At 26.7% G+C, this 12674-nt stretch overlaps 1 protein-coding gene across 5 annotated transcripts in view; it reads left to right on the top strand.

Annotated features, from left to right (window-relative positions):
- LOC118067098 (growth factor receptor-bound protein 14-like) overlaps positions 1 to 12674 on the top strand; it is a 395959-nt gene that overhangs the window by 118192 nt on the left and 265093 nt on the right. For all 5 annotated transcript variants that reach the window (XM_035083655.1, XM_035083656.1, XM_035083657.1 and 2 more), the window contains 4 exons: positions 5257 to 5441; positions 5562 to 5718; positions 9063 to 9193; positions 12574 to 12657. In XM_035083655.1, coding sequence (XP_034939546.1) covers positions 5257 to 5441; positions 5562 to 5718; positions 9063 to 9193; positions 12574 to 12657 — 557 coding nt within the window. The remainder of the gene's footprint in view (positions 1 to 5256; positions 5442 to 5561; positions 5719 to 9062; positions 9194 to 12573; positions 12658 to 12674) is intronic.

Genomic DNA, 12674 nt, shown 5'->3' on the forward strand with positions numbered 1-12674 from the left:
TTCTAAGTGTTAAAAGTGTTTACAAGAATAACACACTTTGATTTGTAGTGTTATATGTCCTCTCCGTGTAATTTGCCTTAAGAAGATGAAAAATTTATGTCCATGAAAATATTAATACACTGAGCTAACAGTTTACGTTAGACTATAATACTTTACTTGAGTTAAATTACGAGACATTCCAAAGAGACAAATGAATATTTCAGTCAGTAACAAATGAAGCTACTACTTCTTTCATGGTAAAAAATTCAGCGAATAAACGAAAATGAATACTGTTATCAATTGTAAAAGTTTTCCAGCCACACTTAGGTTGTTTTTTTTCCATTATTAACTTCCCATTAGGAAGTTATTGAAATCGGATCGATTGGTGAAATTTGAATTTTCATTAAATCTCCACGTTTCAAGATATTTGCAAGCATACTGACATATTTTTAGAATGATGTGTGTGTGTATGTATGTATGTATGTATGTATGTATGTACGTCAGCATTTTTTTCGTTTTCGATATCTTAAGAACTGATCAAGATATCAACTTCAACCAAAATTAATTCGAAAGGTATTATTTAAAGAAGATCTGAAAGAAATTTGAACGAATTCGATCGAGCCGTTGTTTTTTTTTTTAACAAAATAACTAATAAAAAAATGAAAAGATTAGCTATTTAAAATACTTTTAAGCCAAACAATAATAATTTCATTTGAAAATTAAGTCGATATTGACTAGACATTATTGTTTACAACCAAATATGACTCTTAGCAATTACGCATTGTTTATAACAATATGAATTTCTTATAAACAATTACTAAAGGGAAGCTTTTCGTGTTAGCACAAAGTGTGCTCAGACCTATTTTTTCTGTGTAATCATAGTGATGAGCACACTTGTATTGAAATATGATTAGTGGAACGTATGTTGTAACCTCCATACTTCAATGGTTTTACGTGAGTCTGACTTCCATGACATGGTCATGACCATGAGTATACGTACTCGTATCATCGATGATAATAACAGAATATAAACAACTCAATGTAATATCAGATAAAAATAAAAAAAAAACATTACATTTTTGATGTAGACATGCAAATGACATCAGATACAAATTGAGTGAATAAACAATTCTTATAAAAACTTGATTAATATTAACTATGCAATAATACTTTTGCTGTTCAGTGTAATCTACTTGTAGCTTCTGTTTATTTTACTTTGTTAATCATATGATCTATCAGATGCTATTGATTGGTGTTCAAGTTCTTGTTTACTTTTTATTCCAATGTTTTTTTAGAGTAAACTACATTTAATAGAGAGAGAAAGTTAAACGTTATTTTTTGTACCAAAACTTGGAAGAAAACTGGTTTTGACAATTTCAGAGTGAAATGACATCAGAGTAATTTCTCCTGTGACATCGTAAAGTTTATTTGAAATTTTAATTTTTTTATGTTATTTTGTGAAAGGATATATAAATATTTTATAGCTTGAGATGTTTTACTTCCATATTCATATTTCATGCTCTAGTTCTGAATTTTCAGTCCAAACTAACTTAAAATAATTTAAAGAGAAATAAACCCCTATTTTGTAGCTCTTATACGTATTTAGGAATACTATTATGCAAATTTAATCGTTTTATGGTGACCATGAAATACTCCTTCATCAGTAAGATCTAATGTATTGGAAATTAAATTCTTGAAATATAAGTATACTTGGTTGGAGATCCAAAATTCAAGTGAGAAATAATTATATCTGAAGAATATTGATTATATAAGATAATTTTATATGAATGAATGTAAATTAGAAAATAACTAAATTAAAAAGATGAACCAGAAAATTTTAGTGATAGTCTCTTCGACTAATCATTAATATCTAAACTGTCCTTTTAATTTTCTGTTTTCATAACTTTCTCATTAATCAAACTTTCTACTGACTGGTTTGATTGATTTTATATCATCATCTGAAATGTGATACCTCATTTTTGCAAGATTTTTGAGTCTGACTTCGTTAAGCATTTTGTACAAAATCGATATTATGAAAATTTTTCACCATACTTATCATAATATATATTTAAATAAAAGCTTATCAAAAATTTCAACTAATTCATTGTATGTGTATATACCCCGATAGCCATTCGTGATAATCATATATACATCACACGATTTAAGAAACGAATTTCAATCAAGTTTAACGCATATGTATTACATTTACTGAATAAAAATTCATATTGGTAAATTAATGATCAAATTTAGGGATTCATAATCGATAAATAATTTGGTGAATTATTGCAACAAAGTATTTACGCAAAGTTGCTCTTGTATTTACTAAATTTATTTCTTAATATATATGAGCGAAATATTGGATCATATTAACAACATTCAATGCGTCATCTATTTACAAAAATTATCAGTAATCTAATGACGACACTAAATAAATGAAAGTTGATTTAAAAGAAAAATTCAATTTTATCATATACAAAATTAAAGAGACGTGTCGTACGATTTACGTAAATCTATTTAGAAAGTTATGATCAAGTTTTATTAACAAATCTTTACATCAGATTTACATCATTACATCTGTAAATTTGTTGTAAATTTTTGGTAAATCCAAGGATTCAAATGATCTAATTTCGTACAAAAGCATGTATGACATTGTAACGTCTTTTCAATATGGCTGCTAATAAGTTTAAGTTGAATGACATTTTTTCTGTTTGTAAAGAAAAACTATAAATTAGTACATATAACCAGTGCTGGTAATTATTGGGTAAGTAATGTTATTAATAAATACATTGTATTGTGTATTTGACGATGTTTAGTTTAATATATGGATATAGCTATATGTATTTACCTTAATATTTTCAAATCTATAATAGCATTAACTATAATGTTTTACTTTCAGACATAATGGATCTGCTTCTTACTATGTTAATTATTCTTGTAACCATTGTCGTCTTTATGATTAAATATAGTTCAAAAAGGAAATCTAATAATTATTTAATTGAAGCTAGACGATCTCAACATTTACGTCAACTAAAAGAAAATTCTTTATTAAATGATCATTGTGCAGAACCAACTAGATCTCATAATCATAACATTGCCAATACAGCTAACATTCACAATAATGAAAATTTTGTAAATAATGATCATGATGAGGATTATTCGAAAAGGATATGACAGAAGTCCTTCGATCCTACAAGCAAAGTGCTCGGAATGTCCGAAGACCAGAAAGAAATGAAGGAGTTCGTTCCCGTAAAAAACAAAAAGCACAAGAATTATTCAGAAATGATGACAGTGAATGACTATTTTGTGGTTTATAACTATACTTATATATACATTTTTTTTATATTAATTATTAAGTGATATGAGTTTTTAACCTTAAGTTTGAAAATTCTTTTCTATTTGAATATTATTTTACGTTACATAATAATCAATGTTAGTTTTTAAAAAAATTATCATGATCAAGAAACTTGAATAATAATTATAATACATTATAGTACTTTGAAGTACTTTACATTGTATTTGACCAACTGGTTAAAGTGCGATTTATTAACATATTTAATATTAGTCAATAAATAGTAAAATGATTTCTAATTTAGTGGAATATTTTTTAATCGTTATTATAATGATTCTTACGAGCACCATGATTATATGTATTTGATAATAATTGATTAAAAATTTGTAATTCTAAATTTATTTAGTAAAAATTTTTAAATATGTACAAAATTTATTCAATGTACTTTCAAAACATTTTTACTATATAGATGTACAATTAATAAATTTTTATCAATTATTATTAATTTTCAATTTTATTCCTAAATCTCAATTTTCTATCATCATATTATTAATTACAGTTTATATAAATATGACAACAAATATTGCCGATTTTAATGTTGTAAATTTCAACTTCATATGTTCCTCATGCGTTTCCTACATTTCAATCTTTTCAATAATACGTCTTATTTACGTATATGATGAAAGTAAATGAATTTACAAAGAATTGTCTTTTATCCTAATATTCATTTAACTTCATATAATGATGTGAATATGATTCAAATATTTTCGTTCACAAGCCAAACAACCTTTACGCATATGATGATGATACGAATCATCAACTTGAAGTAAATGTGATGTAAATGTGGCTATCGGGGTATTGTCATTCCAAATATAACAGAACAGTTTTTTTTTAGTTATTATGTATTACACCCAACACGATATTTAATTCATTATTGCACCAAAGTCACATTCGAGCAGTGGCAAGATATTAGAATATTTGCACTTGAATGTTTGCACTAAATAGTTTTTACTAAATAGTTAAATTTAACTATGTAACTTCAGTTTTCTTTTTTTAACTATAACTTTTAATATTTATGTATGTAGATTGAAATTTTTGTAGTACTTAAATCAATCATGCTAGCCACTCAATTAAAACAATTTGTACCATAAATAAAATAAATGAAGAATTTTTTGAGTATTAACTATACATATTGGTGTTAATTAATACATTTTTATTATTACTTATACTAGTTTTTTCCCAATCTAAGCTTCTTAGTACTACATTGATTATACATGACAATAATTATCTCTTTTTAGTAGTAATTTATAAATGCAAACTTGTAATAATAGACATTTTGATACAATGGATAAAGGAGTTTGAATATTTTTGTACTACAAACCTAAAATATCCATATCATGCTGCTCTCCTCTATTTTCTATTCTTTAAATATTTCGTCTTCTATTTTAATTTCGTATGCGATTTGTTTAGTTGAATTATAGTTAATTGAAAATAATGAGTAATTACTATTGTTGGCTAGTGTGATTTGAATAATAATGTGATATTTTCTGAAGATACTACTTTGTGTAATTACGATAATAGCGTAGTTATTAATAACAAAGTAATTTTAGAGTATTTATAAGAAGTTTAATAATATCTCAAAGCACCTATTTCACTTATATTACTTGAATAATTCTCATTCCAAAAGATAAATACCACAAAGACCACTTGTCTGCGTAAGAGATTTTCGTATCACGTCGAGACTGTGGTTGAGTCCAGATTGTATAAACGTATTAATAATGAGAACAAGAAGGGCTCCTTCAAACACCACCTAAACAAATATGTAGCTTGCTTCTCATAGTTATATTTATATTCATTAAAATATTAATTTATTTGGCCAAAATAGCCTACGCTCATTCCGTGTTAACTAAAACTCTAATTTATGCTTTGTCTATTTCTATTCACACTACTTATCAGTTTTTTTGTATTTTATTTATTCAATTTTACAGATTGGCTGCCAAAGATGTGTTCCTGCCTCGAGAATGTCTCATTATCGAATAATTATACATCAAGCTGTTCAAGGCGGTACGATAGAATAACGAGCAATATTTCTTCATACAAATTCCGTGAATTGATGCAACGAGCTAGACGTAATGACATTTTTGATGATACTTATATAGACAATGAGCGGAATGTAAGTGCAACAATTTACTATGTATTTTCCACATCGATAAATTTATTGATGTGCAAATTATTTGTTGAAAAGTAATGAGTGCATGATAAAAAAATTTTATATTTATATTATTCTGTTTAGGCAAATATTAAATTTTATAATATGGACGAGACATACGTCTCAGTTACGGTGGAAAAAAATTTACGAGTCATAGATCTCTGTGAACTGTTGAAAGTTAAAAATCAAGTCACTGGGCCAAATTGGTCGGTGGTTGAATCTTGGACAGAACTTGGAATTGGTAAGTTTTATTTTGTTAATTTTATCTACTAGTGGTCAATAGCGCGCTGTTATTTGTAATATTAATATAAATATAATATAATCCTATGAAAAATAAAAATAACAGGATAAAGTTCCGATTAGGTGTCACCTCCGATTCGGGCCAAAACGGAACTCTACCCAAATACTATATTATAATGAACATTCTTTTCAAATCAACCAAATTCAAATAAAAGCTATTTACTGTCAATAAATTCAACGACCAATCAAATGACAAATAAAAGGCCAACAGATATGACTACATCCGTCAATCAGTTTCTTAGAAAATGATATAACTGGATCGCTGTCAAATGTTGCGCAGGTAAACTTATTTATCTCTAAAAATAAAACAGTGAAAATAATGAAATACACTGAAAAATCAGTCAAGATTCATTAATTTTGCAATGTATTTTATTATTTTCACCGTTTCATTTTTAGAGAGTTCAGCAGCGGAATTGTTCAAACATTTAATTTAATATTTGTTAAATTCAACAAAAAAAATAAAACCAAATATGGCTACAAGATATGAAACTAATTAATATCAATACTAAAGTATTTGCGTCTGAGTTCACTGCAAATCTTAGTATTTTAAAATAACGTCATTTATTTGATTAACATTGTAGTCACTTTGAAAGCTGTCAAAAAACTGTCCTAAAAACTCCATTGTATTGAGCATAAATTTGTAAAAAATTGTAGATTTCAAGAAAATGGTCATGATTAGGTTAAAACCTTTTAATAGAGAAAAAGTGAAATTGAATTAAACATATAATTATACATAATTTATTAACAATAGTAGGAAATTATTAATCGATTCATTAAAATAATCATTTTGACGATTCAGAAAAAATAAAAACCAATTTTCAATTTTACCAGAGTTTTTATCAATAGTTGTGTAAGTATATAAATATATAAACATATATGGGTTTATACGTATATATATATATGTATCGAACATGAAAGTAAAAAATGAAGTACACGAAAAAGTTCTTTAGAGTAAGTTGATATGTTGCAAGCTAATGCGAGAATATATGGCTTTATAGTTACATTTCTAAAAAGAAGAACATGTTTTCGAAAAGAAGTTACTCAAGTTTTATGGTAATATAGCTTTTACTCTGGTTAAAAAAATTATTTACATATATCATAACGCAGCTACTTTTTCATACTGACAGATAACTTCAACTTGAAGATTTTAACAAGATTTTTTAACTAAGAAATGTGATGTTATTACTGAAAATCTATCAGTAGCTAAAAAAGTTAATCTAAAGTTTATTTAATTATCAATAAAACTTCAAAATAAACAGAAGATCAAAATATCGATGCTTCATTCAAAAGTCTAGTAATCTAGACTCTTCATGTGTAAAGCATCGATGCTGATGTCTTACCAAATTTAAATGAAAGGATGAGCATTACCAATTGGCTCAAAAATCACCAATTATGAAGTAAAGCCATATTTTGTATAGAGTAAACGTCCTCAAAAGTGTCATTGGCTAACTTTGATACAGGATTACTCAAAAAAATCTGTCCTTACATAGAATAGGAATGAATGATTGTGTTACCAATCAATGTCACTAAAATGCAGTTCAAAGCATCGATGTGGTATACTACCTGCCCGAGTCGAAAAATTTCGATGGGTCTTACATTGATTACATTGTTATAACATTACTTTTATATTGGATACATTGCTAAAAAATTTTATTTTACATTGCTAAAATCATTCTTACATTGAAAATGGTATAAGCAATGTTAAATTAATATATGGCATTATGCAAAGGATACAATGTTGAAGCAATGTAATCTTAAACATTGAATATGAAATTTAATTTAAATTATTTTTACATTGGTTGTATTTCTAAAAAGCAATGTAACCAATGTACAACCCATCGAAATTTTTCGACTCGGGTGATCAACCTCTTGAAAGCACTTATTCGTTTACATTCAATCATGTCTAGTTATTTTATTGTTGTAAAATTAGAAAAACAAAGAGGGCTCTTTGTAGCGCAACTAACGGAGAGTTAAGTAAGGTCAGTTTTCAATCTATATGGTAAACTTCTTTACAGATAAAAGACAAAAAGTAATAGTAAGCAATCTTTTAACAGAGTCTTTATTAGAATCTATCGAACCCATTTAAACTATCAGAGTAAATGTCGTCATCCGTAAGAAGTGATAGAAAATGTCACTCATACTACATGATATTGAAAATTTCAAATTTTCATAGAGTACTGGCTATGTCTCAAGGCGCTAGTGAATACAGTAATTTTCTTGAGAATTTTCACCTAAAGAATTTCAAGAATTTCCTCTCTTTGCTCGTTCATTGATGATTAATGTGAAAGAATGTTTGAGTGACATATTTGAGACCATTTTTTGAACATTAAATCAATGGATAAGTAGATGATGAAAAACTGTTATGCATAATTATGAATGAATACATATCAATTTCTATTTGAAAAGATACATTCAAATTTCAATATGAACTATATTATTATAATTTATTCATCCAGAAGAGAGAGCATCATCGTTTTGTATGACTTTAAAATAATGCACATGCTTGATATTCATGATGCTCTAGTTATCTCCGTCTTTGAAATAAAAGACACAAATTAAAAATGCGAAAGGTAATTTTTGTTAAACAAGCATCAGAATTATGGCAATATGAATGAGAATAACGCAGGAAATCCGGTGCATTATTATTATGCATTCCCTTCAAGACTTCTTTTTAATTGGTTTCTGGTCAATAAAGAAAGCACTCAGGCTTTTACTGTTTTGAATTTACTATGACAATTGTATTGAAAAGTTCTTACCTTTAATGGAGTAGATTCCACTTATCTTTTATATTTAAACGTGATAAATAGCTCGATAGAATTTTATTTCTTAATAGACGTTAATGGAGTCATTATGATGTAGTTACATAGATTTGAGTAGATTCCAACTTCTAATATAACAATAATTAGTGAAGAATAATACAAATTAATGTATAGTGATTAGTGAAGCAAAAAATGTAGAGTATTACAAGAAATAAAAAAGGTGAATTGAGTTAATGAGTTCTAAAAAATACAGAAAATGTAATTAATGTTTCGTGACAAAAACGGAAACTGGATATAGTGTGTATTGCAACTAAATAACACATAACGTGTTTAGACATTCTTCAAGTTTTGACTTGATTTACATAATTAGTGGAACATTTTAATTGACGGGGATAAAAAATGCTAGAATACTTTGAATAATTTAGGTTTTTCATTAAGAATAATATTTTGAAAAAATAATTCAATTGTCATAAATTTATTGAGATATTTTTTAAACTTTATTAGTAATTCTCTTATTTATTTACAGAAAGAACTTTGGAGGACCATGACGATATTCTTCAAGTATATAAGGAGAAAGAATTGTTTGCACCTCATACTGAAAGAAAGTTTTACTTCTTACCAGACAGTACCAAACATGACTTTTTTTTTAACCCAGAGGTATGTTTTGGATATTTTTCAGCACAATTAATTAATATATTCTCTAAATATGAAACAAATTTTTATATTCAATTTTAAATAGACATAGATATAATACATGAAACATGTATCAACATCCTCGCATTTATGACGATTTTTTATTTATTTTTTTACCTTCTAACATTAAATATGCAATTACACAAACAGTGTAAACATAATTTGATTTAAAAAGATGATATACTTTTTGAAAATTGAAAATACTACAATCTTGATCGAAAATCAAAAATCGGAAATAATATTAATTTTAAAAAATTTGGTTTATTTCATTACTCTTAAACTCCAGTAATTTGAATGTGCAAAAATTTTTTTACAGTGCAAGAGATCTGTTTTATCGATGGGTATTTTCATGCGAATTGTGCTGATATGTACTACGGGTTGATAAACTAGAATTCGTTATACCTACATGGCATAAAAAGCAAACTTACGGTTGTTAAAATAGATCATTTCTATACCAATTATGTACATGTGATAAAACAGAATTTTAGATTTTCCTATGATGTAATGTTTGTGATTGCAAATAATGTAGATTAATTTTCAAATAATTATCTGAAACAAGAGATTCATATCAAACAAACTTTTTACCCATTGTAGCATCTATTAGAACAATTTACAGCAATGTTAAGTAATTGATTAGATCTGAGTAATTAAAAACTACAATTATTGCAAATCAAATTGAATGGTATTTATCTTTTATCATGAAAGGAGATTTATAAATTCCTTTTAACTTCTATCGTTAGTTTAATTTATTAACTCTGTATAATTATAAGTAGTTTTCATATTACTCCAAATGTTTAATTTAACAATAATCCGGTCTTTAAGAATTTAAAAGACATTTAAATTAAAATAGTTATTGTATGTACAAAAAAATTACATTTTTTTGTGATATTTTATAAGAATGAATATTTCATATTTAATTATACATCCTTTTTTAAAAAATAAATCTTTTAGTATAAAATTGATATAAAATAATTAAACATAGATTGTAAAAAAAAGCATTACGTTTTCTTTTCATAATAATGAATTAGTAAATATTCATTGTTTGCAGTAATAACATATAAGATTTTACAATGATTTTTACTGATTCATTTTTAGAGAATTCTATAACCGTCTCGGTACCTTAAAGTACCAGAGCCAAAGCTTTTTATTCTTAAAAGTCAATAATAGTTTTCACAACTGTAATTATCTTTTATTGATTCTCATTAAGCCTATCGACTTTGAAAATTTTAAAGTAAAAAGCATAACAGAACATATCGAATAAAATTTCCTTCGAATAACATTTTTTAGAGTACTCAATTAGAAAAAAATGATAACTATTCCGTTAACAGGAAAAATTATAAATATTTTTTTCTTAAATTCAAAATTAAAAAAAAAAATAATTAACAAATATCTATTAATGCGATGACAATATTTTAGTAAGACATTTAGAGAAAAAATGTTAATGATTAATGTGTTACTTAAAATTTCATTTATGAAATAATGTTCGCTTATATCAATATTTCATTAAACATAATACTTATTCTATAACTCATAGGATGAATCGTACATTACGAAAATGGATTAATTTATACAAGTGCAGCTCGAACCCAGTTAATAGTCAAAAGCTGAGTATCCATCAATATTATGTTATTGATGAGAGCAAATAAAATTTTAAAAAATATGAGAGCAATTTGAACTCGAAGAATCAGGGGTCTAGTTTACTTGTCAGCCAGTTGGAATCAATAGTTAATCAATTAAATATGACAAAGGTAAATGATAAATACTTTGGTGAATCCTAGGCTATCATTTTTGTAATCACTTTGTAGGGAAAAGTTTTTTGATCAACAAGTACGTTCAAGTAACATTGGATAATTATTTTAACAATGATAAATTCATATTGAAGAATTTCGTTAATTTTAATTTTTTTTTTCACGAATTAATGAAAAACGTGGCCAAAATTGATAAAGAATTGGACTCAATTAATTTTAGACAACATGACTAGTTCCATATTCATAAATCATTTTCTGGTTTTTGTAAACATCATATTTTAACCGATGACATTCGATAAATATTACAATAAAAATTAACAAAGTTCTAAATAAAAACTCAAAAATTAATAAACTTAATCAAAACTTAATGCCCTCTAAAATCACTGCGAAACAGTATATATTCACTGATTTATTTTCAGGAAATATATTTACTTCTTTAATCTCATTTCTTACAGTTTTCTTTTTTATATTATAATAACTTGCGAGTTGTGTAGTTTATTTTACTAACGAATTTTTTTCTGTGCACACCGGAAACAATGTAAAATAAAATTGCGTCAAAAAAAATTAAATTGTCCATAAAACAAACATTTTTTCTTTACAAACGGTAAAAAAAATGATTCTGAGATAGCTTTGTAGTAGTATTTTATGCAAGAAAGTGCGAGATTGTTGGGTGTGAGTTTTAATTTCCGTAATTGCCGCGGTGTATTTCTGTCGACGTCATTTTTTCCGCCTATCATTTCCACTCGGTGAGTCGTAAGGGTTGCAAGAGCTCAGCAAGTTGTCAGAGTGTGTTACATTTTTTTCCTTTAAAATACAGCTTATCTACTTTCCGTTATTTCTTTATCTTCTACTTGTCTTATGCGCCACATTCAGCAAAGCTTTTTGTGCGTTGTTGAGGAATATTGCTTCCAGTGAAAAAGCGAATTTCCGGGGTGAAAAACTCGCATGAATAATCATCAGGAAGGTTGCCAAAGAGTGTGCCAGAGAATATCCTTGAGAATCGCAGAAATTATACAGTGCTAACACCGAATAAATTACTTTGCATTCCCTTTCTTCTTTTGGTATACATTAATGTGAAACTGCCACTCGTAGAATATCGTTTTTAATTAATCCTATCTAAAATTATAGTAATTTGATAAGTAGATAATAACTGAATAACAACGATAATCGATGGAAGGTAATCATTAATGCAATCGTACTTGTGGCTCCAAGTAAACGAATACTCGTTAGCCATTACCGTATTGCTTATTAAAATTCGATTGAGGATACGTGGGTACTTTCACCAATATTTAATGCTCCACACTATCATGCATAAGTATAACCTTGATTAAAATAATAGATATTGGAAAAATAAACAAATACTTTAATAATATGAAATACATAGATGGAAAGAAAAATATTAGCATGTTAGTATGTTGCATACAGTTTATAATTTTAAATCGATCTTTATCAGTTGTTATATTGAGGTATTTGAAGTAATCATGTACTTTAGTCATAATGGCTAGTCGTTATTGGAATAAAAATTGTAGAAAGATTATGAAAATTATGCCATCAAGATATCTGAATATGTGTTTATTCAACGGTATTTTCTTTCAGACTTACTTTCCATCGGAAATGATCGTGGCTTCGAGTCCTGAAGATCGGAATAGTTTTCTCTGTAACTGTGAAGATGCCATTCGGGTAAGAATTATGTTTTT

This window comes from Chelonus insularis, unplaced genomic scaffold (genome assembly GCF_013357705.1).
Source record: "Chelonus insularis isolate UGA/USDA-ARS -01 unplaced genomic scaffold, ASM1335770v1 contig_35_pilon, whole genome shotgun sequence".
Classification (NCBI taxonomy): domain Eukaryota; kingdom Metazoa; phylum Arthropoda; class Insecta; order Hymenoptera; family Braconidae; genus Chelonus; species Chelonus insularis.